At 41.7% G+C, this 26912-nt stretch overlaps 5 protein-coding genes and 1 long non-coding RNA gene across 16 annotated transcripts; 2 read left to right on the plus strand and 4 right to left on the minus strand.

Annotated features, from left to right (window-relative positions):
- Positions 1 to 960: 960 nt before the first annotated feature.
- Positions 961 to 5432, plus strand: sephs1 (selenophosphate synthetase 1). Of its 3 annotated transcripts, XM_088379721.1 has the most exons (10): positions 991 to 1207; positions 2412 to 2529; positions 2627 to 2723; positions 2818 to 2921; positions 3169 to 3276; positions 3342 to 3496; positions 3566 to 3656; positions 3739 to 3838; positions 3920 to 4132; positions 4454 to 5432. In XM_088379721.1, exons 2-10 carry the CDS (start codon positions 2434 to 2436, stop codon positions 4666 to 4668), a joined length of 1179 nt encoding a protein of 392 aa, XP_088235847.1. In that variant the 5' UTR covers positions 991 to 1207; positions 2412 to 2433; the 3' UTR covers positions 4669 to 5432. The 3 variants fall into 3 exon arrangements, with proteins under 3 accessions (XP_088235843.1, XP_088235847.1, XP_088235844.1); XM_088379717.1 differs by having other exon boundaries at positions 961 to 1207; positions 3739 to 4132; XM_088379718.1 differs by lacking the exon at positions 991 to 1207 and adding an exon at positions 1214 to 2037 and having other exon boundaries at positions 3739 to 4132.
- A 132-nt stretch (positions 5433 to 5564) lies between these two features.
- cpt1b (carnitine palmitoyltransferase 1B (muscle)) lies at positions 5565 to 12927 on the minus strand. 2 transcript variants are annotated; one of them, XM_088379707.1, is made up of 19 exons: positions 12777 to 12927; positions 11934 to 12086; positions 11503 to 11642; positions 11146 to 11317; positions 10973 to 11074; positions 10611 to 10748; positions 10456 to 10533; positions 9785 to 9892; positions 9618 to 9702; positions 9011 to 9206; positions 8761 to 8943; positions 8455 to 8560; positions 8208 to 8324; positions 7844 to 8008; positions 7434 to 7568; positions 7080 to 7232; positions 6906 to 7019; positions 6327 to 6419; positions 5565 to 5909 (listed from the first exon to the last, which is right to left on the minus strand). In XM_088379707.1, exons 2-19 carry the CDS (start codon positions 12072 to 12074, stop codon positions 5781 to 5783), a joined length of 2355 nt encoding a protein of 784 aa, XP_088235833.1. In that variant the 5' UTR covers positions 12075 to 12086; positions 12777 to 12927; the 3' UTR covers positions 5565 to 5780. The 2 variants fall into 2 exon arrangements, with proteins under 2 accessions (XP_088235833.1, XP_088235834.1); XM_088379708.1 differs by lacking the exons at positions 11934 to 12086; positions 12777 to 12927 and having other exon boundaries at positions 11146 to 11298; positions 11503 to 11639.
- LOC148396221 (kelch repeat and BTB domain-containing protein 11) lies at positions 12795 to 17272 on the minus strand. Of its 6 annotated transcripts, XM_088379711.1 has the most exons (10): positions 16172 to 17272; positions 15914 to 16105; positions 15603 to 15787; positions 15176 to 15515; positions 14944 to 15089; positions 14488 to 14642; positions 14224 to 14384; positions 13738 to 13860; positions 13336 to 13385; positions 12795 to 12940 (listed from the first exon to the last, which is right to left on the minus strand). In XM_088379711.1, exons 1-9 carry the CDS (start codon positions 16418 to 16420, stop codon positions 13374 to 13376), a joined length of 1563 nt encoding a protein of 520 aa, XP_088235837.1. In that variant the 5' UTR covers positions 16421 to 17272; the 3' UTR covers positions 12795 to 12940; positions 13336 to 13373. The 6 variants fall into 6 exon arrangements, 5 of the variants coding, with proteins under 5 accessions (XP_088235837.1, XP_088235838.1, XP_088235836.1 ...); XM_088379712.1 differs by lacking the exons at positions 12795 to 12940; positions 13336 to 13385 and having other exon boundaries at positions 13391 to 13860; positions 14944 to 15084; positions 15252 to 15515; XM_088379710.1 differs by lacking the exons at positions 12795 to 12940; positions 13336 to 13385 and having other exon boundaries at positions 13391 to 13860; positions 14224 to 14345.
- A 126-nt stretch (positions 17273 to 17398) lies between these two features.
- chkb (choline kinase beta) lies at positions 17399 to 22261 on the minus strand. Of its 3 annotated transcripts, none has more exons than XM_088379715.1 (11): positions 22118 to 22261; positions 21115 to 21415; positions 20812 to 21034; positions 20364 to 20497; positions 20182 to 20286; positions 19274 to 19332; positions 18997 to 19084; positions 18806 to 18914; positions 18484 to 18584; positions 18300 to 18381; positions 17399 to 18049 (listed from the first exon to the last, which is right to left on the minus strand). In XM_088379715.1, exons 1-11 carry the CDS (start codon positions 22224 to 22226, stop codon positions 17993 to 17995), a joined length of 1368 nt encoding a protein of 455 aa, XP_088235841.1. In that variant the 5' UTR covers positions 22227 to 22261; the 3' UTR covers positions 17399 to 17992. The 3 variants fall into 3 exon arrangements, with proteins under 3 accessions (XP_088235841.1, XP_088235842.1, XP_088235840.1); XM_088379716.1 differs by lacking the exon at positions 22118 to 22261 and adding an exon at positions 21494 to 21652; XM_088379714.1 differs by lacking the exon at positions 22118 to 22261 and having other exon boundaries at positions 21115 to 21654.
- LOC148396223 (axonemal dynein light intermediate polypeptide 1-like) lies at positions 22226 to 25673 on the minus strand. The gene is made up of 6 exons (XM_088379722.1): positions 25309 to 25673; positions 24195 to 24331; positions 23939 to 24108; positions 23241 to 23419; positions 22942 to 23106; positions 22226 to 22855 (listed from the first exon to the last, which is right to left on the minus strand). The coding sequence occupies exons 1-6, from the start codon at positions 25387 to 25389 to the stop codon at positions 22823 to 22825; spliced, it is 765 nt and encodes a 254-aa protein (XP_088235848.1). The 5' UTR covers positions 25390 to 25673; the 3' UTR covers positions 22226 to 22822.
- Positions 22962 to 23867, plus strand: LOC148396224 (uncharacterized). The gene is made up of 2 exons (XR_015859210.1): positions 22962 to 23185; positions 23273 to 23867. It is a non-coding gene; the product is annotated as an uncharacterized LOC148396224 (long non-coding RNA).
- Positions 25674 to 26912: the final 1239 nt, after the last annotated feature.

The raw sequence follows: 26912 nt of genomic DNA on the forward strand, positions 1-26912 counted from the left end.
GAATCCAGATCCTTCCGAATCAAATCAAACTTGCCATGTGGAGGCTGAAAAGAGGTGCATAACAGTACTTTTGTTGTTTATCGTTATGTTGATCAATAAAGTTAGTGCCATTGAAAAGTCACTATCCTGTCTAATAGCTGTTTTTTTTTCTTCTTCTTCTTTTCTTCTTCATGATTTTCTCCCCACCGCTACTGCAGAAGCCTTAAATAGATTGATTGGCGATAAATGTACAACTCAATATAAAATTCCATTTCAGTAATAAATGCTTGCTTTTCTTTTTTTTGGTGCAACAACACCACAGCAACAAGAATGCATGGGACACTGATGGACACGACTAGACCGGCCCAAAGTTACATGTAATAAATGTAATTTTACAGTAATGTGTACATGAACTACCTTTTTGAATTTCATTACCATTTTATAAAAGTCAAAGCTCAGTGTTTGTGTCTTTTTTGAATGACCTGTACGAGTGGCCGTGATTCACAGTATATAGTGATGCATTCATCTTAAAAAAAAAAAAGAAAATATGGTGTAGTTCACTTTGACTATCAAATTTTTAGATTTTGAGGTGACTCAAATCGATTTGTCGTATTCATGACAGTATATTGCAACTGGTGACATTGACTTTGTGTCTACAATGAAATGTACTTCATTTCACCATGCACCTTTAATTGTCAATGAAGCTGAACCATGACATTTATGTTTTATTTTTTGTAATTTGCTTATTTAACCAAATAAGAACGTGGGGAAATTAGAATATTTATTTGAATTTGTGTTTTGACTAATTATGATCGAAAGTCTTCCATCTGGAGGTGAAAGGCTGAGGGTTAATTTGGAGGGAAAACATCAAATTAAAGGTACACTCCATGGTAGAGATTCGATTGCCAGACTCGGTGACTTGTTAAAGGGGATGTTGAAGCAGCCCCAGTGTTGACAAAGGACCCATGGCGATCGCGATCATTTCCTAATTTTATTTCACAACAAATATTTCCTCCTAGACAATTAATCACTGTTATAATGTTTTTTAATTAGGATAAATGACTTTCATGCGAATAATCACAAACACATTTTCCACGAGGAAACTCTAAAATGAACAAATATTTGCCATTTACTGTCAGGCAGTGGCCGAGGGCGGCTCATTGAAGGCCCGCCGCGAGCCGCAGCCGTCCCCGCTCTTGTGTCGGGATCTGGCGCTGACTTGAAGCTGGTAAGGATCAACTGGACGCTTCAATTAAAGGGGAAATGTGAAGCGAATATAACTCAGCTTTGGCACTCAAATTGCAAAAGCCACCGTTGTAAACTCCTGCAGCGCGCGACTGCGTTACCGGCGTTGCACAACGGGCACCGATTGTACGGGGAGCACATTGATGTGGCGCACGTCGCATGGCGTTGGATAGCAAAGGGTTAATTTTTTCCACAGCCGACATTTTCGTTCGGCGCTCTAATGGCAACTTTTAAACTTTTTATTTCGTACGCTGCACGCGTGGTCCTTGCCCCTCCACCTACGCTGCGTATTTCAAACAACAACTTATTATATCATTCCATTGTGTGTATGTTTGCATCTCCTAGTCGAATACAGTGTAGCAACACCTTGTGCACACAATGCGCACATCACTTCATGCACGGGTCGGCAGCTAACTGGAGCTAGCGCGCCAATCAAATTGTACGCCAAACACGTCAAAATGATTGGAATACACTTAACGCGTTTCTTATCATGTAAAGCATACATTCTGATTTTAATAAAAAAAGGGGAACGGTCACTCGAACAAATAGCTAACCTCGTTGGTGATTTACGGTTGAAACTTGGAAGCGTTTTGCTTATTCAACGTTCCCCACTTCGGGTCATTGGTGGCCTCCTAAACCTCACCTGGCGAGTGTGTTCAATTGCGGTAGTTTCATTTTCTTTTTGTCATCTGGTAATGTGCTGATGCTGTCGTGCTTGAAGTTTTCCCCTCATGGCATGCGTTGACTCCCCATGCAACGCCTCTTCTCACTGGCTGACCCAGTGGTTGGAAGTAACAAAGTACACATCTTGAGGTACTGCGATGTCAATAAAGTATATTTTTGGGATAAGGGAGTTGAATCCATTACGGCTTGACTACTTTTGCCGCGGCATGGACTGTTTGCAAGGACCCCTGCTTCAAACTTATAATGAAACAAATTAGGGTTGGGGGAGTACCGATACCAGGTATCTGATACCTGCCTTGAGCTCCAAGCTTTATTTGTCTCACAGTTGGGATGATTTCGTACTCTATTTAATTCCCCTAATTGAATGAATAACATCATTATACTGTATTTATTTGGTAGTGTTTACATTGGCTCTTGTGGGTCCAAATCACTACTGCCATTGAGAAAATTATTGGTGTTTTTAAAATGTCAGCTTCCTGGTTCTCAATTTTATTTTGTGTGAGGTGGCCCTGACTATCTTCAGACATGTCGGTGAGAGAGTCCTTTAATCCCGAGAGCTACGAGCTGGACAAGAACTTCCGGCTCACACGCTTCGCAGAGCTCAAGGGAACGGGTTGCAAGGTTAGAGCATGCCTCAAGTGTCACATTTGAAATAACTGCACGTGCAAGTCCTTACTATCTAAGAACGGCAGCTTATAAAGATGTCGGTTTGTCACAGGTACCCCAAGAGGTTTTACAGAAGCTTTTAGAGAACCTACAAGAGAACCACTACCAGGAAGATGAACAGTTCCTGGGTGCAGTCATGCCTCGATTAGGTAACGATAACACTCAGAACTTTTAAAGAAACAAAAAACAACTGATAGTTAATAATTAGTCAAAGTGTACCATGAATAAACATCTGTTTTTCAGGCATCGGCATGGACACCTGCGTCATCCCGCTACGACATGGAGGCCTTTCACTTGTTCAGACGACAGATTACATCTACCCTATAGTGGACGATCCCTACATGATGGTATGAATCTGCCAAATGTTTCAATTCAATTTCAAAAGCTCATTGAGCCCACATTTCCAAACATGACCAGAGGACATAATAGAATAACAATCGAATTTTTCTGCTTAAATTTACTTTTATCTATATGGGCTTTAAATGTAAACGTTTGGGCCTTAATCAGTTGCCAAGAAGTATTGTGCGACAAAAATGCATATCTGAAAAATATTACTTAAACATAATTTTGACATGTGTACTTTTTTTCCCCAAGGGCCGCGTGGCATGTGCAAATGTTCTCAGCGACCTGTACGCCATGGGGGTGACGGAATGCGACAACATGTTGATGCTGCTGGGCGTCAGCAACAAAATGTCAGAGAAGGTGAGAGCCTGCGTCCTGGCACACTGATGACTTTGTTTCTTATCTGTATGTCCTCTTTATTACAGGAGAGGGACAAAGTCATGCCGCTCATCATGCAGGGCTTCAAAGATGCAGCGGAGGAGGCAGGCACATCTGTGACGGGTGGACAGACAGTGCTCAATCCCTGGGTGGTCTTGGGGGGCGTCGCTACCACCGTGTGCCAGCCCAATGAATTCATTATGTGAGTTATTTCACATGAAATTTGCTTAAATTTGGTGTGGTGATGAACATGTTATGTGATGACCTGCAGGCCAGACAATGCAGTGCCAGGAGACGTGCTGGTGCTCACAAAGCCGCTGGGGACGCAAGTGGCCGTGGCGGTGCACCAGTGGCTCGATATCGTACGTTTGAACAAATTTACAAGCGGGTCTTTCTCAAATGAAGGTACTGAACACCCGTGGTCTGCATCGTTCTCTCTTACAGCCCGAGAAGTGGAATAAGATCAAGTTGGTAGTTACGCAGGAAGACGTCGAGCTGGCCTACCACGAAGCAATGATGAACATGGCTCGCCTCAATAGGACAGGTAAGAAATTGAGTTTCATCTCGGCTATCATCCAGTTGTCCATGATCCTACAATCCATACTTCCATCTATCTATTTGCCAGCTGCCAGCCTCATGCACACGTTCAACGCACATGCCGCCACCGACATCACGGGCTTCGGCATTCTGGGCCACGCCCAGACGCTGGCCAAGCAACAGCGGAGCGAAGTGTCCTTTGTTATCCACAACCTTCCCGTGCTCGCCAAGATGGCCGCCGTGTCCAAGGCGTGTGGCAACATGTTCGGTCTCATGCACGGCACCTGCCCAGAGACGTCAGGTATGCAATTCTGGTCTTCAAATTTGAGGTTAAATGTCTCCTGCTGGCCTTATTACTTTTTGCAATTGCAATTATTTAACAGTATCAGTTTAAGACTACTGTCATGTTGAATTTTAAAAAATACAAATTTGAGATTCAAATGGAATTTTTTCTGTATTTTTGTAAACAATGTTCTTAAAAGTTAGACAAGAGCATTTGATTTCTTTTCACTTTATGGGTCAATTTGATCTGCAACATTAACGTTAGGTAAAAGCATCGATTCCAGCGAAATACAATGATCATAAAATGTAATTCATGTTATTTAATTTTATGGAATTGCAGGGGGGCTGCTCATCTGTCTGCCACGTGAGCAGGCGGCACGTTTCTGCGCTGAGATCAAGTCACCCAAGTACGGCGAGGGGCACCAGGCGTGGATCATCGGCATCGTAGAGAAGGGCAACCGCACAGCGCGCATCATCGACAAGCCGCGGATCATCGAGGTGGCGCCGCAGGCAGCCACACAGAGCGTCAACCCAACGCCCGGTGCTACGTCCTAACCCCCCCAAAGGGCCCCTCATCATCATCATGATCTTCCTCCTGCTGCATCTGACGATGATTTTGTTTTCAAACAAGCAACTACAGAAACCTGTTAAGAGTGTCCACTCGTTTGACTACTGGCTGGTGTTTTATGTGACAAACAGTTTCACCCAGTGGCTTAAAGTGGCATTACAATCCCCATGGACTCCAAATGTAATAATTGGTCATTCGTTTGCCTTTTGTGTGGCTTTTTTTCTGTATTCTGAAGGTGAGAGAAGACAACAGATCCACACTGCTGATGGATGATTAGTCACGGATCCTGGCTTGTCAGAACTTTCTTTCATCCAAAAAGAAGGTCCGTGTCTTGTTCTTTGGTTGGTTTTGTTTGTCCACTTATGTACAGTTATGAAGTTCTTTGCTGTAATGATGCCTTGAAAGGAACTGTTAGAATGTTTTTTTTTTTAATTCAGTTGACTTTTTGTATTGACCCCCACCAGAATAAATACTCAAATACTATGATTTGTTGTGTTCCCGAACGGATTCTTCCCTCCACGCATCATGATGACATCAGTGATGTCTTGTTGAAATTGACATGGTGTCACATCACGTCAGTATCAACAAGTATTGAATGATGTAGAGATTCCCAGTGTGATATGTACATGAATGCTCCCTCTAACGGTAAAAAGAATCACTGGCCAAGTTGAGTTCTGTTAACCTTTTAGCACATTTGCATTTGAAAAACTATGTTTTAAAACTTATTTTAATAAAATTTGAATTTAAACTACTATGTGTAATTTCTTATTTAAATAAACTCTTGTTTCCATTTCCATGTAGAAATCTTTGTCATTCTGAGGGTTTCTAATATTTTGATCTACCGCCACTTGAAAAAAGCGTATTCAAAACAGGAAAGTAAATATGAAATCAGTGTGGATGCTTTATTTACAAGGTTTCAATTCACAAAGGCGCAATATACAGAGCAATAACTTACAGGAGCATTCATGATGATGATTGTGTGCGCGTGTGTATGACATCATCGCAACTGCATCAGCTGTTGCATAGACACACACACAGACACACACGCACACTTAAATACAGTCTGCACACTTACAGTATGCACACATACACAGGTCTGCTACATGTGCTTCTTGCCGTTGTTGAGCTGCATCCTAGACTCGTCTGTCATCGTCTTGTTTATGGGATGGAAAAGCGTTTGGATGTCCATCATGGCTTTGCTGATATGTTGACCGAACCTGTGTGAGTTCTGCATGGATCACATGAGGTGCCACAGATGAGGAATTAACAGAATTGGGAGGACTGGTGTGGCAACAGGACAGGCAAATCTAAGATAAAACAATGGCACTACTTTGGGCAGTGCAAGGACAAGTTTCAGTAATACCGTGCAGAGGTCATCTTGCCACGGTATTACTGAAACTTGTCCTTGCACTGCCCAAAGTATAGCGCCATTGTTTTATCTTAGATTAAAGAAAAAGATTAGTCTGTAGTTATGTTACTGTATTTAGTAATCGTTCAGTACGTCTAGTTTTTTACCAGTCTTTTCTTACACAAATATTTATACTTTCACTTGAGTACAAAGTAAGATGCTTCTTGCTACCGAGAATGAAACATTAGTAAGAAAACCTGTTAGTTAAAGTGTGCATGGGGTCAGATAAATGTTCACCGTGTCAGGGCTTGAGAACTTGGAGGAGATGTGGAATGTGATGAGGTTTTCTCCAACAATGATGTAAGACACGCCATAACCGTCATCGGCCACCTGTAAAATTATCAGGCAATATTTTTTTATCAATTTAATTAATCCTAAATTAAAAAAGGATATGATGTGATTAATCATGATCACAAGTTATATTTCATGATTTCATTTTTTATTTTTATAAAATTACATCTATTAAATTATGCTCACATTCTGTTTTTGTAATATGTAGAATGTATGAATTTAAATTTTTGTTCCAATATGTAATGCTTCAGAAAATGATCACTTGTAGTACTTCAATAAAACTACATGAAACAATATGCTTGAAATGAAATGTTTTCTTGAGTATTTTAATTTCTATAGCATTTCGTGGGGAAGGAATCAGTCATAACATAAAGACTGTAAGACTTTTGTATTTTGTTACAATTGATTTCCTTTCATCCCGTGTGTTATTTATTTCTTCTGTGGGGAAATTTGTCATCTATTCGTGGAAAGGTCACAATGTTTTATTGATCCCCGAGATAAACCATAGCCAAGGATTTCACTCACAGGGCCGAATCCGCCTCCAGCCCCGACATATTCCGGGAACTTATTGATGTCCACCAAGTTGAGCTGCTGCTGAGGAGTCTGACTGGTGGACAACTTCCACGGTTCCGATAGAACCTGCAAGCAAGCCAGCACTTAGCGACGTTAGCGCGCCGCAGGAATGTGCCGCATTCTCACCTGCTTTAGGAATGGTGAATCTAAGCCCAGATACTTGGACACAATGTAGAGACAGAAAAGGTGTCGGTCGATGCCGGAACCGGTCATGGCCAGACGGTACATGTTCTGATGCTTGTCGGCCGCTTTCCGAAACAGCGCCAGCCTCTGTGTGTTCTGTCACAGGCATAAGGAGACAAAGACACACAAATACATACACACTTTCTAACTGTATTGGAGTGTTTTTCTGATGACTTTGATTTGGAAATAGTTTCATTAAAAATGTTTGTGACACAAATAAATGTCATATCGTCATGCACTGCTTGTGATAACACGACTTTAACATGGACTTTCTCGCTCTTGATTTGTCCTACTTACGGTTGTCTGTCGGTCCTCCATTGCTCTTACGAAGGCGACAGCCTCAGAGGTGCACGAACGCACCGTCTCCGTGCGGCCGTCTCTGAACATGCGCGTCATGGAAGACTCGTATGTCAAGCGAAATTCCCCCTGGTCCTGGTGAACAGAATCATAAGCACAAAAAGACAATCCAGAAATACATACATATGCTGAAAATCTGAAGCCAAATCGAAATGCTGCCGACTTAATTCTGAAAGGTGTTATTTGAAAAATGCAAAAAAAAAATTGTCCTGATTAAGGTGAATATGTTGATGAATTGATGGAGATATGTGAAAACGGCAGAAATTGGTAACACATTATCAAGTGTTTTGGATCGATGCTTTTCTGTCTTCACTCAATAATGTTCTTATTATTAATAAGAGGCTGCATACCCTGAACTGTGCCAGCTGCAAGGCCAGCTGAATGAAAGCGTCCGGGCTGGTCCGGCACTTTTTAATCAGGCCTTTGCCAAATGCACCAAAGACGTAGGCGAAGAAGTCCACATCATCCGCTATCCTTTTAGCAGAAAGGTAGGACGTCTCGATCACATTTTGGCACTACACGAACAAAGAACAAGCACATTAGGCGTTTTTTCTATGACAAATTCCAGAAGGACCTGGCCCCACTCTGCCCAGGTCTTTAGCTGGACTAAGGGATGTAACATTACATGCTAGTGTACTTTTGTTTTCACTGCCGTTTTAAGATTTGTAGCCGAAGAAAGCTATAATAGAGAGCACAGTGATAGTGGTAACGTACCTCCTTTGGAATGAGCCACTGGAGTCGTGTGGGATAAGGGAGGCCTTGGTTTACGTCTCCTTTGCAGTGGCCCTCCTTTGTGTAGCCCAGCTGGAAGCAGTCCGTGGCAATGACATACTGCGCGCACACACACACACACACGCACACGCACACGCACACACACACACACACACACACACACACACACGTCTTGTATGAATAAACAGACAACATTAAAATGATTTGCGCTCAGGGGAGGGTGAATTACCTCCCACATGTGTCCCACGATAGGTGCGTCGGCCCACGAATGTTCTGCATTTATTCCCATTTTGCCATTGGGGTAAGCTATGAGGGTGAAAGATTTGTCAAACCACCTAAAAGAAAAGAAGGATGATGTTTGATGGTCATTTTATTAGGCTTGCCCGCATAATTTAAGGGTTGCTCAGAATTCCCAAATGGTATGTAAATTTCATTTTAATATTTATTTTGTTATACTTTGTGTTCAATTTTGTGGGGGATTAGGACTGTGGAATTGTTCTTTTTTTTCCAAAAACTCCAATGGTCAGGCTTTTACCTGTCGTAGCATTTTCCGTGCAGCAGAGATTTGGCATAGCGGTCCAGAGAGTTGCTGGCAGCGTCGTAACCCTGAGACTCGTCATCCAATGCCAAAAAGAAGGCTGCCGACTCCACCGCGTCCAAGGACGCTTTGTTCACTCCTTGGCTGAAGTATTTCATCCGAGCCTGAGCCCACGGAACCCTAGCGAGGTTAAAGTATTATGACCTCTATCACGTCGATACAAATATGAACGTTTGGAAATGTTCACCTGTTTCCAGCAGTCAACGCGGCTAGTTTGAGCTCACCAGGCTGGGGCTCGGATGTATCATTAAGGATCCTGCTAAATTGGGTCTCCAGCTCACTGGGTAAGAGGTGACATCCGCCCATGTACAGCCACACTTGGAAGAAGCGACCCTTGTGGTACACCACCACGTGCTTCCTGTCACTCAGGTGCTGCACAAAATCTTCAAATTGCAAGATAACAGCTTGTATTTTAAGTTATTGATAGGCTGACTGAGAAATTTCACAAGAACATAATATGAATATGTACTAACACTAAACCACAGTTTGTAAGGAAATAAATATATATTTAAATAAATGCATACTTTCATTAACAGGTATGGTTTTCACTTCTTATGATTGTTACATAAATGTCTTTACTGTGGCTGAGTAAATTCTGCCAAATTGACAAAAAAAATCACATATAACATCTCTCATGTCAATAAGAAACTTATAGTAGAGTGCTGCAATAATATAGCGCCAAAGCACTACTTTTATTTTAGACATGGCTTTCAGCTAGGTACCAAAACAGTAAAAAGATGAGTATTTGAGCAAACAACAGAAGATGAAACAAAAGTGCATTTTACTGTACGTACCTGTTTCAATGCCTGGGATGCGAGTTGTGTTGAACATCCTCTCCATCTGAGCGGAGCACATGGGAACTGTTCCCAGAGCCCTCAGCTGAGTGATGAAAGAGAGAAGAAAAGTTACAGCGGTTCCAGTCAAATGGTGTCATTGTGTATCTAGCACGTTGGGGCATTACCGGCGCATGTTCACCACGCTCCAGTTTGCGTCTGTACTGCAGCATGGCGTGCACCACGTTGCCCGCACGCGCTGCCTGCCGGTGAGTTGGCGTCACATGCAGAAGGTCCTTTGCACAACAATAGAAAAAAAATAAAAATAAATAATGGGGACACAATACCATTAGTAACAAAGAAAAAATAAGCGATGACTTGCGAGCAAATAACGATGAGGAAATGTGAATAGTAGTTAACCCTTTGAAACATAAATCAGCAAAATAAATAAAAAATAACCAAAATATATCTTTTTTTTTGTCATTTCATTGGTTGTTTGACTGTAATTTACACACGCATAGCTTTTTTGAAAAGTTAAATACAAAACAAAATAATACAACTTAACACAAATTGGAAAATGATAAAATATAGTAAAAGAAAATTTAATAAGGGGATATAATTAACTTTTCACAAAATAATAAAATAGTTATCTAAATAAAATAATCCAAAAGAAAAAATACAATACTACATAGTGTAAAACAAAACAAACACTACATACAATATATTGAAATAAAATTAAAACCAAAAAAATAGCAAAACACTTTTTAGAGTTAGCACTATAATAAAATTGAGTTAAACAAATTAGCTCATCTGTAGTACTGTTGATGATAGTCTTCCATTTTTCTGCCTTCAATCTTACCATGACGTAGAAGTTACTGTTGACCATAATTGGGCCTCTGCCTCTCAGGTAGATGTACTCCTCCCACCAGTCACTTACCTACAGGCAGAGTGACATGCAAAAGTTGTAGAAATATTAACGGCACCTTTTGTGAAATCTTACTGTAGCATACTCACATAATTGGAGGCCCACCAAGACTTGAGGATCAAGTATCTTTGCAGCTGGGCAGCCTCTGACTCTTTAAAATCATTGGCCAAAATCTTCATGTCCTCATATTGCTCATCATCCAAAAGAGGACGCACCGACTCCAGGTACTGCACACAAAACAACTTTCTTGTCATAACTGGACAATAAAAAGCCTCTGACAACCCTTTAAAGAGAGTAGCAATCCCCATCCACCCAACCAGTACATTGAAATCACATAGCAAACTCAATGGAATAGAAATCAGCACAGCACAGCTTCAAAGGACACCAAGTTTGCTCTTGTAAAATGACAAGGGGTTTCGATTAATTGCACAATTTCCCTCAGAGTACCTACCCTGCGGATCGTGTCTTCCACCTTGGGTACGGGTAGTCGGGGTAAGGATGCCTGAAAGCTGTAAAGAAGTGGTCTGCGCCCTGAAAACATCTTCACCAGGTTCTGGAAGCAAACAAACAATTCCGTATCTGTATTTTAAAAGTCAAAGCGATAAGTAGATATATTGCACTTACCAGCCACACTTGAGTGGACGTGCTCATCTTTCCATGGGATTCAAAGATCCAGCCGTGGTAGGAGAGGAGAGCTTTGAGGGTGTACCTGAGCAGGTAGATGAGGAAGAGCCACACGGCACTGGCGAACACCACGGCGCTCAGGACCGCGCCCGTCTGCACTGATAGATATCCTCTACTCACAAAAGTCACAAAACTGCACTAGTTACACTTTCCTCACATAAACACAGCCATTCAAACACAAAAATTTGGGTGCTCAATGGCCACTTTATTAGGTACACCCATAGTATTGTATCAGAGAGAAAACAGAAAGGTGTATCTATTCAAGTGTCCATTGGAAGTACGGGAAGGGTTTCTAACCTGAGCGGCATGTTTTCCTGGATGGAGTGTATAATTCCCAGCGAGAGGTCCAGGCCCGTGTATAAGCTACCAATCATGACAATAACCACAATCAGCCAACTGGACGGACTGGCCGGATACAGGCCAGCCAAGACGCCATTCTGAACAACAAAAACATATCTTCATTTCCACTTGTACGTATACATATGAATGGGTTTAAGCGGTGGTGGCCAAGTAGAACTGTGCTTAATCTTATTTCTTTAAAGGGGAAGGTCCATGTGGCTTCACTAGTCGACACTGTACAATACTCACATCTTTACGATGGTATTCTGACTGGCATTGCATTTGTGGAACAATTTCAATCAGTACTACTTATACAAGTATCTATACTTCTACTCAAGTAGGGGAAGAACTTTTCCCACCTCTGGTAGATGTATGTTAAAAAGAAGCACCTTGAACCGTATGGCTCTCTTCTTCCATGCCGTCAGACCAGCCTGGCAGATGTTAGTGATAACTTCCTGGCTCAGTTTAAGGTCCACGCCATCCGGACGCACGGTGAACTGGAAGCCCACCGCTTGATGGGCTTCAGCCATCGCTCCTAATCACTGTCAGTCATACAATTAATCCATCAGTATTGCAGTGCTAGATTGCAGTATCATATTTAGAGAGGTTTTAATATTCAGCCCCTCTCAAGAAGCTAAATAAGACAGCTATTTTAGCGAGTAAAAATATAAAATATAAATACATACACATATCAATATCTATCGATCTCTCTCTCTCTCTCTCTCTCTCTCTCTCTCTCTCTCTCTCTCTCTATATATATATATATATATATATATATATATATATATATATATATATATATACACACATACACACACTATATGTATACTATATATATATATGTATACAAATATATATACACATACAGACACACGTGCACACATGAATGACTGAATGACCCCAATGTCCTCTTGGCATAGCAACACATATTTCCTGTTCTGAAAGCGCACACGTGGCCCAACAATAATATTGACGTCGACAGGAGAGCATGACAGGCTCGGATGACAGCGTGAAGACTTTTTCCACGTCACGCGACTGCAGAGTCACACAAGTGGGTGAAAGTTCAACGGACAGATATGGCAGAACGCTTCAAGCTGCAGGCCGCGGAAACACACACATGGTTATAATGGATTGAGCTATAGTCAGTTAACCTTCAACTTGCTGGTTATGATAATAGACAAATGTGGTATAAATATATATACAATGTCATAAGAAAAGCAGTTTTAATTTACCTTGGCTTGACTGTGAGGAAGTAGAAAGGCAGTGGTGACTTTTTGCAATGAAGCACTCTGTCCCCTCGCAGCTTTGTGCCCTCCAAGGGCTTCTTCACTCAGGTGGAAACTCCCAACTGCACTCCCCCACTTAAGTCCAACAGCGCTTGATCTCGCTCCCCCCTCTGTGGCATGTAACAGGACACCAAGTCAGAGACGATCACCTCCCATGCGTGCGTGTACACCAAAGCTGTTACTTGCCTCACACAATCATATATATCATTCATTGATTTATTCAAATAAGAAAGGGAGAAAGGCCATTATAAACATAGAAGTAAATGTGTGAAAATACAGAAAGAAAAAACTGTAAAAACACATTTTGAGAAAAGGTCCTTATTACAAAATGAAACGATAGGTTATGGGATGAAAAACAGCTTTCCTGGACCACTTATCAAGACATTGAAGAGGCCTTATATGAAAAGAATGTTTTTTTATTAGTATTTATTGCTAAATAACATTGCATAGAATTGTTTTATGAACAATATACAATGAATAATAAAAACAATAAGGCTCCGCTCACCTCTGGTTTGTTTGTTTTGCTTGTGACTTAGCAGGAAATCACTGTGACAACTATTAAAAAAAAATACAGCAAGCAAAATTAGGATGACATCACATTTTGTCAGGCACATGCGGACAAGTTACAACCTTTATGATGCTCAAAGGACCACTTGACATAGTGACTTTCCACCACAAGCAGCAATTTATATTGTTTTATGTTTTCAATAATAAATGGTAATAAATTATTACACAATGCCATTGAGTTTAGTACACATTACATATATGATTATATGTCATAACTTTTTTTGACATAATTCTGTTGCAGATATTCAGGCAACCTTAACATAGGATATGGAGTGTATCATCAAAAATGAAGGTAAAAGACGGCTTCATAGCAGATAGAGATGGGCAGAGCAGTCAGGACCTTCATAGTGAGCGTTTGCAAGTCCATCGTCACCACGCTGTTATGCTCCACACTCGGCATCACGATCTGCGAGCCCAACAGCGCCCCCTGTCCGGCCAACGCCGTTTTCTGTATACTGTGCGCCTGCGCAAATGAAGCAAAGCATGCTTAAGAGGATAACTTCAGTTGGTTCCAAGCTCAGAAAAACAGAATGTATTGTACTGTATTTTTATAGGGGATAGGGGGGAACGAAATTTCGGTTTCTTTGTGTGTCTTTGGCATGTGGAGAAATTGACAATAAAGCTGACTTTGACTTTGACTTTGACTTTAAAAAGAAAAAGACCAACATAAAGCTGAGTGAGAAAATATGATGTGCAAAGCTGTTCTCGCCCAGTTGTTTTTATTTTGTTCAGCGGAACTGAAGTCTCGATTCAAAGAATTCTGATTCTTTGTCAATGAACAGTTCAGGCTTAGCAGAGTTTTTAACAAACTGTGGTTAGGCATTACCTGTCCCCATTTCTGCGTGCGTGTGCAAAACCACATGACCACATTGTGCAAGTTGTTTCCTCCAATCACCACTAACTTGTCGGAGGCGCCCATGAGGAAGTAAAGAGCTGGAAGGTCTGCATCTGCTCTAGTGAGAGTGGGAAGCAGCTCACACCACAAATCTGCCAGATTCCAAGACGCAGATGACTTTTCACTCCATCATACCTGAGGCTTCATTAAGATGAATTGTGGACCAGCTTTCCATACGCGATTGTTAAACCATACCTTGCCTGGTGTTGTACTGGAGCATCAGTTTTTCTCCAGTCCTCTGTATGCTACCCAGGACATAGATGCAGTGTCCAAGACTGGTCGCCAGAGGCACGTCATGAGATAAAGATACGGTGAACTGGAAATCCGTGAGAGGGAGTGACGAGACAAACCTGAGGCACAGAGACATATTGAAACTATACAAACTAGGGCATAGCATAGAATGTATAGCATAAGGTAGCCTAACCTAGTCTAGTGTCGGCCAACCTAACATAACATGACATAAACATAACAAATAAACACAGGTATATGAATACATGTACGTAGCATGTATGTAGCAACAATCTATCATATAGTAACAGCCTAGCATAGCATATTCTAGCATACAATATTTTTACGTCTTCATCCAAAAAGGGCAAGTGCTTTTACTGACACTGCGCCGAGCCTGTGACGTCACTTATTTTCTGTACAGACCTCCATGAGTCCTCCCATGGATCGTAACACTCCACGGCTGTGTACAGGGCTGTGCTGGAGTCCGGGGTGACCAGGGAGTCCAAGTACCAGCCGCCCAATGCGTAGATACGGCCCTGGCAGGCCACTGCGCTGAAATGCCTCCTGTGCTGTGGACCAACAAAACACGGCCAACCAAACTTATTTGCACTTTATTTTTAAATGTAACTATATATTAGGGTATTTGTCTTTTTACCTTAATAAGTGGAGCAGCAGTAGACCATTCCAAAGTCAAAGGATTATACCGAAAAGTGGCAATTTTGAAGTCCCACCTTCTCCTCACAAGGGTCCTGTAGCCTCCTATGATGTACAAGTAGTTATATAGCACCACAACCGTGAAGCACCACTTGTCTGCCCGGAAAGGGAACTCAGCGGTGGGTTGCCACGCTCCGTTTTGTTTGGCAAAAACGTAGCGGGCGCGCTCTGTCTCCGGGTCCTTCCAAGACATCAGGTTCTCCTTCCGAAGACTGCAGAGACAAGGTTTCCCTTGTGTCCTCAGTAGAATGAGCTCCTCTTTTTCCTCGTCGCTCAGACACCTGAGACATCACGAGGAGGGTTTCAAAAGAGGATCATGAGTTACTTCCATCAAAAGACACATTTTCAAAAACTAGTCGTCGTAATACCTGATGACATGAGGCAGTTCCAACAGGTTCCTGCTTAGGTAGGCAAACACGGTGTTTCTCAGCTCCACGCAGCAGATCTCCCGAGCCAGAGTCAGATAGGACAGACACCTCTCTGGCCTCAGCTCCTCAGTCAGCACAGACAGACACTGCGAGAGAAAGGCCTCAGCCAGGAGGTAGCTGGATACCTCCACAAACGTCACACAGAACGTTAGTTAGGTCGGCCACAATAGATTGGTTCATTAATCATCAAGTTAACGTCATGTCAATTGTATGGCAGAGAGTACCAGTTTGTGGATATCTGTGTACAGTACCTGTATATGACAGCCTAACTCCTCCTCTCGTGGGGTCTCAAATGCGTCGTGGAAGTAAAACTCCAGCAGGTGGCGAAAGACGGCTGACGACACGTGTTCTAGGTGGACCAGGTTCTCGGCTGCTTCCCTCATCCCGGACTGAGACAAAGCACGGAAGTACTCGCTGCACTCAGAAAGCCTTCCCAGGTCTACCTGCTTGTACAGAGAAATGTTTGGTACTGAAAATGGAGACTGATTGTTTTGGAATGCGCTACTTACACGGAATGTGTGCGTGCTGGTTTGGACTGTGACCACACTGCCGCCTTGGCCTCCAAGGTCATACGTGCGAAGCGCCATGCTACTTTTCCACTCATCTGAGTTTTTTCGGTGTGACGCGTTGGCGCGGGTGACGCCTGGTGTCCATGCACCAACTCTGGGAAAAATGCTGCAAACTCTCACAAGACTATATGTTAGCCACATACTTATCCATGCTAACATCTTTCTAAAACAATTACATAAAAGGTTCATTTCAGATGCAAGATAATGAAAAAACTTTTACAAAACTAGTCTTGCCCTTTCAATGAGTCATTTTATCCAAAATTGTTGTTTTGTTCTGGAAAAGGTTACGATCCAGTTGGTTTAGCTAGGCAGTTGATTTTGTTAGGTCTATTTTTAGCTCGTGCAACTTGAAACGTCTGACAGCTCCACTGACGCAGGGGCAGGAGGAAAGTACCAGAGTAGGGGTGTCCAATCTACTGCTTGAGGGTTGTCAAGCGGCCCTTGCATCCGTGGAATTATTTTTATATAACAGAATAAGGTTGGACAGCCCCTTTCTGGAAACTCAAGTTTAATCAATTATACCCACTAATAGTATAAACAGGAGCAATGGAAAACAGAAGTTTGTTTTGTCTAAATTTGAACAGATTGGAACAGTTCAACGTTTTGTTTCATCCAAAAGGTGGATGGTAATGTATTTTGGTTACAACAAATGAAATACAAAGTTGCATGACAAACCTCAGAAAATGTTTCAAGCCACTCCATATATTTGAAGTTGTGCTCAGCAAAATATAAACATGATGTTGATGTCAAGTTGCTGATTGTTTTCATTTTGGTCTTTGAAGTATCTGTGCTGTAGTATTTTTATTTTCAGCCGAATCTGCATTGACACCATTAATAGTGAATATCCCAAGAGTGCTTTTTGTGGAGTACAATAGTAACAGAGTATAAAGGAGCATTTGTGCTACCCTGACAAGACAGTGTATCAACATGAGACACAAATAATTACTGTCCTGTTACTGCCCATCGCACATAATTCTCAAAAATAATTTTAATGACTTTGGAAAACTGACTTTTTGTCATATTTCAGTCTTTAGTCACAATTTTCTTTCTTGCAATATGACTATTCTTTTAAATTGATGAGATTTCCATCATATCACTTTTATTTTGGCTTTTTTAGGTAATTACATCTTTTTTCTTGTAATATGATTTCAGAATTTTATGACAAAGTTGCAACAAAGAAAGTTTATTAGGGAATAATTTGAGCATTACAATAAAGCCATAATGATAATGTTTTTTCTACATCTTTTTTTCATGAAATCTGTTCATTTCTTGTAAAATGAAGACTTTCTGAAAAATGTTTCCCTGTGCAGTATCACGACTTTTCATAATTCTCCTAAATTATAACTTAATTCTCAAAACACATTTCTTTTAATGTCTCTAATATTCTATCCCGGACAGTCTAATCATCAAAAACAAACAAAAAAAACCACTTCATTTTACAGTTCTCTTAATGTGCTTTTAATGTGGACGGAACATCAATGAGCATATCAAGTTAGCTCGTCAAAAATAAAGACACAAGCGCCTTCCCACAATGAAAGGACAAAACATATGCTCATGTTAAAAAGTGGTCCACAATAGACTAGTTATCATGGTGGGGTTTAGACCTTGAAATCTAAATGGATTTATAGAACTTGCTTGGGACTACTTCTGCATAAGAAGACTGTTCTCAGAGCATGAGGCCCAGGAATCGTTTTTACTGTATTTAAATAAAGTAAACACAAAGAAAAAAGTATTTTTACACGAGTGCAAGCAAGCAGGACTTCAGGAGAAGAGCTTCTTTTGTTTGAAGTAGGCATCAAAGCGTTCCTGGGCATAATCCTGGCAAATGATCACATCATAAATTACAATTACATACATACAGTATATTCATATTCGTGCCTCGAGTCACTTGTTTAGTTTGTTCCAAAAGTATGAGATATGAGCACTAGATGGCGTCAGTGAACTTCACGACGTCAAGCAGCAGCTTGGCAGTAGTAAACAAGACACTTAGTGCTTGCCTTCAAGATGGTACTAATACTTTTTTTTTTTTTTTTTAAATAAATAAATGAAAACACTGGCTCCTTCTTACCATGTAGCCAAACTCAATCTTGGAGAGCTTCGCTTGGATGATGGACCAAAGACCCCACAGAAAATGTGACGCTAACGCATACCTGCATGAGAGCAATTACAAAGCATGTCATAATTGTGCTATCTCCACCATTTATAATTATAAAAAAAAAAAAAAATTCTACAGGTTTGGCAGCCTGGTTTACCGGTTGGCTTCAATGATCATGTCTTCCTCTATCTGCCTTTGGTCCACGTTTTGGTCACCGCATCCTCTTTGCTCGGAGAGATAACTTCGAATGAAATGAAGCTGCCAAGGGGAAAAAAAAAAAGTTGAGAGAAGAACAACATTTTCTAAAGCTGAGCTATGATGAACAGGAAATATTGCAGTTTTTCTTGTGTATGTACAAAAAAAATCTCTACAGAGACAATGATGCTCACTTGAATAATATGTAAATGCGAATAATTGATCAGTCCAATTTAATCAAATGTATTCAGGATGCAAAACAATAAAATGAAAAATGTACAAACCTGTTGCTCTCTGCTTGGGTAATCCTCTGGTGTGGCTTTATAGAAGGGCCACTGGTTGTAGGTGTAGTCGTACATCCACTCACAGAAATGGTTTCCAAAATCAAAACCCCTAATAAAAACAACAAGAACAACGTGAAAAGAGATTTCTTTCAAAGTCTTTAATATCATTCTTTATTCAAACCTGACTTCACCTGTAGTTGTAGCTGCTGTACTCAAAGTCGATGAGCATCAGTCGGTCTGTTGAGGTTTGGTCCCCCTTGTGCAGAATTAGAACATTACCTGCAGAGACACCAGAGGTACAGAAACCTGGTATGAAAAAAGTAAAGAGCCCGCTTTGATTAAGTATTTTTACTCGCTTCCCACCACTTAGACACATGACCATCCCGCACACTAATGACTGAACATTTGTGACCAAGCTGTTAGGCGACTGCATTTCCCATTAGTGAAGAGCTTTTTTTCTTTTTTTACCTTCTTGGACATCATTGTGGCAGAAGACCACAGGTGATGGCGTTTCTGCTAGTAGCTTACTGTGCGTGGGTGAAAAAAAAAGCAGAAGAAGACATTCTGTTAATTGCAAATGATTCTCACACAACAAATTTGTCAGTTTTTGGGAAGCGCAAAAGAAAAGAGTGCCAAAAAGGAATCAAATTATTCATTCAATCTGTGTGAGAGTCTGGGCGTGAGTTGCAGTCGACAGCAGCTTCTTGCAAGCATTCTCATTTTGTTTTTGTGTGTGACTATGATGGCTGAGAGTACAGTGAATAAATATGGTGTGGATAATGTTGTGAATAATCTTAATAAAAAATAAAAAAATTGCAATTTTTGCCAGTCTAGTGATTTTTTCAGCTAAAACAATTCATTATATAAACTCCCTAGAATGGGTGAAAGAGAATGACATTTTTTTTCAAGAATATACTCCTGTTTTGTTTTAAGCAAATAAAAGAATAAATGTTGTAATTGTATTTTTAAAATGAAGTTAAAATATGACTTTAGAATTTTTTTTTCCCTCGACAAAAATCCAACTTCATTCTTATAGCATTACAAATATGACTTTATTCTCCCAGCGCAGTACAACGCCCCCCCCACCCCCCGTCTCCCTTGGGTGGAAAAACTATGAAAATCATCCCCTGCAGTATTATGTATGTGTTCACAAGATTGCTAGTTGATGATTCCTAGTTGATGAGTTGGGAACATTTTATCATCATGGAATGCAGCACAATCTGTATCTTAGCTTTTGATAAGGGATACACATGCTGACCCGCCTGGTCGCATGAAGGCACTAGGACAAAGGTCAGCTGTTTTTTCAATGAAGGCAAAAAAAATTACAATACAATTAAGTGTTACATTGGTCTTTGAGAAGCAGCACTTCCACTCACCGGAGGTTCTTCAGCTCCATTTCCAGGTTGAGCTTCATCAGTTTCTTATACTTCTTCACATGAGTGTCACGAGTAAAGGTTAGCGTCAACACTTGATCCATGTATCTAACAGAAACAGACAACATATGACATAATTAACCAAGCGCGAGTGACGATAGCAGCGAGCTAGTTCGACTACTTACTTGTTAATGGTCTCAAACAACCAGGTCGGCTCTTTGTTAAACGGCATGACCATTTTGTGAAAACGAGCCATTTTTGTTGCGATCTCAGCAGAGATGTCAGCGTCTGACAGCTGATCTGTGCGCATTCGAGTGTTCTGCGGCAAGAAAAACACCAATATGAAACCCAAAACATGCATTTGGTACCTGGGCCTTTAGTGGGAAATTTATCCTGATTGGCTAAAGAATCAGTTAATTGCTATTATAAGTTAACGTGGGTCAGCATAATTGATGAAGGCCCCTGGTATATTAGACTGACATGACTGATTGGCCGAAAAAAAAAATACAAAAATGTAAAAACATGCAACTGAAATGCTACGACATGAAGAAAATAGATGGTTAGGAATAAATTAATAAAATTTCACAGAACAAATAGGTCTAGAATTTAGAAACGGAGGTCAGTGTGCCGTACCGGAAAATACTGCTCCAAGCGCCCTTGTGGGAAGATACCGTACAGTTTTGGTCCCAAAGTTCGCTCGGCCAGGATAGCGAACATTACACTCTCCAACACCAAAGAGTCCACACCCTGGAGAATGGCACCGTAGATTCTGAGGAGCACTTGACGAGGCTCTTCCTCCACGCTGGGCACATGGTCAGGCAGGCTGCACAGGTACAGCAGATTACTCAGGCCACCGCTGGAAAAGACCAGTAAAACGTACATTCATGACAAGTGACATGGCACTTAATAATTTATGTTAGATCACTCAGTAGTCACCTGACGATGCTTATTTGAAAGTCCATTATTTGGATGGTCTTCCACGCTCCGGACAGGAAATCTCGACACCACGCGAACGCCCTCTCCTTTGTGTCGCGGTCCACTTCCTCGGTCCTGCCATCCTTGAAGGACTCCGCCTCGGAGTCGTCTTCTCCATTGGCACCCAAAAGTGGGCTCGGGGTTCTCGAGGTCCTCTCGTGGGCGAGAATGAGTAACTGGTAGGTGGTCGGCGGCTTCTTCTCGTCTAGCGGGACTGCGTCGCCGCTTATGTTGCCACCTGCCTCCATTGTGTGTCTTCGGGCTAAGAGTAGAGGAGAACCGGGGCAAACTATGGGTCGGAGAAAGCGACAAGAGCTTACTGGTGACGGACGGCGCTCACCAGTAATGCCAGCTAAACGGAAAGCCAAAGCATATCTAATTAATCGCATATGGTCAAGGTTTCATAGGAGTCATCGTGCCAACGCCCACTTTAACGCCTATTTTACTCGCACACCGGGGGACACGTGACGGCGTCTGTAACAACGTTACGCGCAATGCATTTCCGGGTTGAAAGACAAGCTGATTGGTTGCGATGAGTGGCGCTGTTATACGTCACTAGCGGTACGCTCGAGTAACTTTGTATAATTATGACTTTGTCAATAAAGGTTTTTGAAATTAAAATTGCAACTTCTCTATCCAGTCGCTTAATAACCATGTTTTCTACGCCTGAATAAAGTGAATTGCCAGCAAATTTGTTTTTGAATCAACTTGTTGAAATGTAAATTAATGCCAGCATTATTTCGCCATTCATGTTACGTCTTTTTGACCGACACTTTACACATTCAAATTGTGGTCCAACAGAAAGCTGAAATGCTGCTTTGGTCTAATGACATACACGTTTTTATCAGTGTAACGTGGCACCATCTTCTTCCATCTTAAAATACATGGGTGGACCAAAGCAGTAGAACAACACGTATTTTAGTTTATTTTAGTATCTTAGGTTAAAAAGACAAAAATGTGTCACCTGCATTCTTTGAGCCAGAACTTTCTTTGTTGATGATGGACGACCGGGTCAAGTCAGACACCTCCTTGTCATCGGACAAAAACATTGAAGAATTTCTGAATGCTGCCATGACGTGAAAATGTTTTATTATCAACAGGTCTTGCCAAAAAAAATCCTCTCTCAATGCTGTGTAGAAATATCTTTCCTTGTAGCTCGGCTGAGCTTGAATAGACGAATTTGTCTGACTTGATGAGCACAAAGCCTGTGACAGTTTTTTAAATGGGTGTGTTTTGGCATACAATCTTTGCCTTCCAAACACACCTTAAGAATCCTACGATGAATATCTCCAGAACATGAGACACAACTTTGAGACAATTATATAAGTACACTACAGCGTGTGCACACTTCTTTGTGACTCACGTTGCTTAGTTGAACTCAAATACAAAACAAAAGTCAAATATTCTATCACTTGTGTTTGAGACCCCTAAAATACATGGAGTCTATTTTCACCAAGGAACACAGACAGGCAAATGGGTGATATTTCTGGGCACATGCAAAATGAAGCCTCAAAAAAGCAATTAATTCATTGGAAGGTATTAAAAATTACCTGCTCTCCTTCGTTCTTTAAAAAAGACATTTAATTTTTAATTACCCAACAATACATTCATTCATTAAAAAAAGGTACTGTTCAGTGACATGTTCCATTGTGAACTGGCTACTGTGAAATTACTTTGGTGTCACAACTCCCTCCAGTTGAGCCTAAGAGGGACAAATTGAAGAGAAAGACAACAGTTTCAGTTTCATTTCATGACATCAATATGAACGCTAGTGTGACGTGTCATCACCTTAAGCTGCTGATTGGTTCTCTTGAGGAACTGAATCTGCTCCGTGTACTTCTTTTCCTGAACTTCATGTTTCTCTTCTTCGGTTTTTTCGATAGCGTCGCATTTGGCCTTCTCATCGCGCAACTCTTTCTGCAGCTCCTCTTTCTCCTGCTCCAGCACTGCAATCTATGAAAGACAAGAGTCAACTTGCCACAGCCACCCTTGCAGTGACCTTGCAGCTGCTCGAGCGACGGGCCGTTGCTTGGTAGATATTTTATTATGTTACTTTATTACTGAAAGGAAGAAGAACTGGTCCTTACTCTTTTCTGCATGTCCACCTTGTCCTGCTCAGCCTGCAGAGCTTTCCTCATGCCAAAAACCACACTGCTCTCGTAGAAGGTCTGGTAAGCGGCTATGGTCATCTGGATCTCATCTCGGACCCGCAACAGCAAGTGACCCCGCTCGGCGCAGTTGATGGTCACCTGCCTGATCAGCTCATCTACACAAAGAGAGCAGCTTTAATCATGACATAGCCCTTCTCTCAGATTTAACCTTCTGAAAACAAAAAATTTAGAGTGTATGCCTTCAGAGTAGTGCCACGTTGTAATGCAACCTGCCCACATAAGTGTAATTCTGATAACAGATGTTCTGCTGCCTGGAGTTGCCAGTTTCCTGATTTAGTTTAGTTTCACTTTCTGAGATGGGGTGGCTGGCCGTCATGACTGAAGATGTATGGCTGGCTATTATTACTCAAACTCACTCGATGAGTGAGTTCAACTGCAAGCTGGGTGCGATTCCTGAGCTCCTTCACAAAATGGGTGCCAACTTGAAGAAGCTGTCGGCTCGCCTCTGCGAATAATTGACCACAAATTTGGCTATTTGATGCCACGAGCGGCATCAAAGACTTGAGGCAGACACAAAATTAAAGTCTGCTTGTCCTTAAACAATTGTTACCTTCATTGGCATTGGCCTTGGGAAGGGTTCTTATCTTCCGGATTGGTATGCAGAGCCTCCTTACCGAAGCACTGGGTATAGAGCTCTCTTCGAACAGGGCATATTCCCGTCTCAATAGCCCTTCGTTGCTGCAGTTTCCTGTCCAGGAGTTCCTCGAGGTTCACCACGTCCGCTCTGGTGCACGGCGCGCTGGATACTTGCTGCACCCACAGCTGGTTTCCCTCCATCCATTCCCTGGCATGATAAAACAATGAAAGATTAAGGAAGGTTGAATTAGTCAAGTGACACGACATGGAAAGTAGGGAAGGGGGCGGGTATACCTGGGTGGAAAGATGAGGTTAAGTATGTCATCATTTTGTTGCCTTGGGGCTTCAGCTGCAGAGGATTTAACTTTAGGGGGTGGAGGCACCGGGGAGTCGGCATGCGCTTGGTTGCTGACTTTAAAAGGACGGCCCCCCTGTAAAAAATATCACATTACAATACCTGGGAATTTTGTGTTTCTTTGAGTGCTGTCTTGACATTTTTTAATTGTCATGTTGCTACCCAGTGCGGCTCGGTGGCGCACTGTGTAGCACGTCCGCCTCACAGTTAGGAGGGTGCGGGTTCGATTCCACCTCTGGCCCTCCCTGTGTGGAGTTTGCACGTTCTCCCCGGGCCCGCGTGGGTTTTCTCCGGGCACTCCGGTTTCCTCCCACATTCCAAAAAAAAAACATGCTTGGTAGGCCAATTGAAGACTCCAAATTGTCCCTAGGTGTGAGTGTGGGTGCGGATGGTTGTCTGTCTCTGTGTGCCCTGCGATTGGCTGGCAACCGATTCAGGGTGTCCCCCGCCTACTGCCCGATGACGGCTGGGATAGGCTCCAGCATGCCTGCAACCCCCGTGGGGACTAAGCGGTTCAGAAAATGGATGGATGGATGTTTACACTAACAGTTTTATGTATAGCACTTTCTAAAAATCATTCGATGTGACAGGTGCTCAGTGAGTCACAAAATGAGGTACAAAGACTCCCTGAAGTGATAAACAAATTGTGCAACTAAATACAAATGAAATTGGCAACCTTTAAAACATGAAATATATTCAGTTGAATATATTTTTTTAATCCTGTACAATGAAGCTATCATGCATGATTTTGGAATGTGGGAAGAAACCGGAGTACTCAGAGAAAACCTAATCACAGATTCAAACCCAGAATCTGTTGGCTGTGAGGCAGATGTGCGCCACTTGGATGCTGCGCTGTCAATAAATAAATATATTAATTCTATATCTTATTGTTGTTTGTTTGATGGCAGAAACCACCAAGTCATCTGAAATGTGATTATTCAAAATGTGATTATCCAATGATGATATTTTTGTCTTGCTCATTGAGCACTAATGAAAGTATTTCCGACCTCTAATTTATTGAATGTTAGCGTGAACTAGCGTTGCCAAACTTACCTTCGTACTCTTTTTATCTGTAGTTTTACTGATTAAAACTGGAGTCTCATATTTCAGCAGAGTCTCGAGGGGTTCAAACATGTTGTCTTAAAAAAAATAAGAATAAAATACCACATCTACACAGCAGAAATCCCAGAGCCCTGCTTGACTTCATGAATGCATACGTAACTAAAAACAAAACTCAAAATTCAGGTGTCTCATTCTGTCACCTCGCCATCGTTCAAACGCGTCACCCTTGTCATCAAATTTGAAGGCGGAGTGTTTGAAAATGTTTCCCCTACGAGTGGTGACACATATCTGACGTCATCACCAATCGTCAGAGACGACAAACGTCACCTGACGCGACAAGTCGGGACGGTCAATAATAACGATGATAATCTCAAAATACGACCAAGAAATTGCGAGATGTTGATGAGATCTATTTGTGGACTTTCTGGTGTATTCCAGTAGAAAGGCCTGGAAATAAAGTCGTAAAAAGTGCCTGAACGTTTAGCTGGTCACTTTGTTTATATCATAGCAAAGTATACGTCATTCTAGCTAAAGTAGTTGCTTCTCTCCAAGTCTGCTTGTGTAAGATGTGTGTATTGTGTACCATTAATCAAGATGAATCAAGAGACCCAACTATTTGGATACAGGCCATAGAAAAGTCATTGTCATATTAAGTCCTCTTAAAAATCATTAATTGTCCCTGTCGGTGATTTACAAATGGAGTCTGATGACGGACTTGTAACCAGTGAGAAGAGAAGAGAAGCACATACTGAAATCAGCTCGAATTCTGAAAAACTAGTAATTCGGGTCCTACAGATCTCAAGATAGTGTTTATAATCCTTCAACTGACCACCAACTTCGATCATCCCACAATGACACCAGATAACCAAATAACAAAAACGACAAAAGTTTTCCCCAGTAAAATCTGCAAATGGGTAAATTGCCCAATATCGAACCATGGAAAAAACAATTAACAGCAACTTAGCAAGGAAATGGAAGTCCAGACAGAAGAGATTTGACCTACCATGTCTGCCGTAGTAGCGCATGTTTGAATTATAGCAGCAGTTGATGGCTTTACACTCGGTAGACGACATACCGACAGGCCCACATCGTATCTTTTGGTGTGGCTCCACGTCACAAAATAAGTCTGAGGCCCCCAGTTTGGAGGGTTCCTGAGGCCACTGAATGGTGGACTTTTGAGCCACGACTACACAGAACAGCAGCAGGGCGAGTGCGAGGGGACTGACAAACTTCATGGCCATTTAGTGTTGCAGCGCGCACGCACTGGATGATTTTATAAGGTGTGGGTCATGTTGACATCATAGCAAGAGCCAAACAATGCTGAATTTAGGTTTGAAAAAATCGACACATTTGTGAGTAGACATGAATATATGACATTTGGCGTCGACCCCCTGGACAATCACTCAACATATAAATACAATGCCATCATGTTTGAGAAATTACATAATATAAACCTTCGGCAGGTCTGAATGACCGGTGACTGCAAGGGTCACGCTATCTGCGTTCACCAAGCTTTGACAAAATAAACACTCTTATCTCCAAGCCCATTGTGCCACAGATGGAATTGTGGAGTACAATATTTCCGAATCCAATCA

The sequence above is a fragment of the Syngnathus floridae genome, chromosome 6 (genome assembly GCF_059516105.1).
Source record: "Syngnathus floridae isolate MCC-2025c chromosome 6, RoL_Sflo_1.0, whole genome shotgun sequence".
NCBI lineage: Eukaryota > Metazoa > Chordata > Actinopteri > Syngnathiformes > Syngnathidae > Syngnathus > Syngnathus floridae.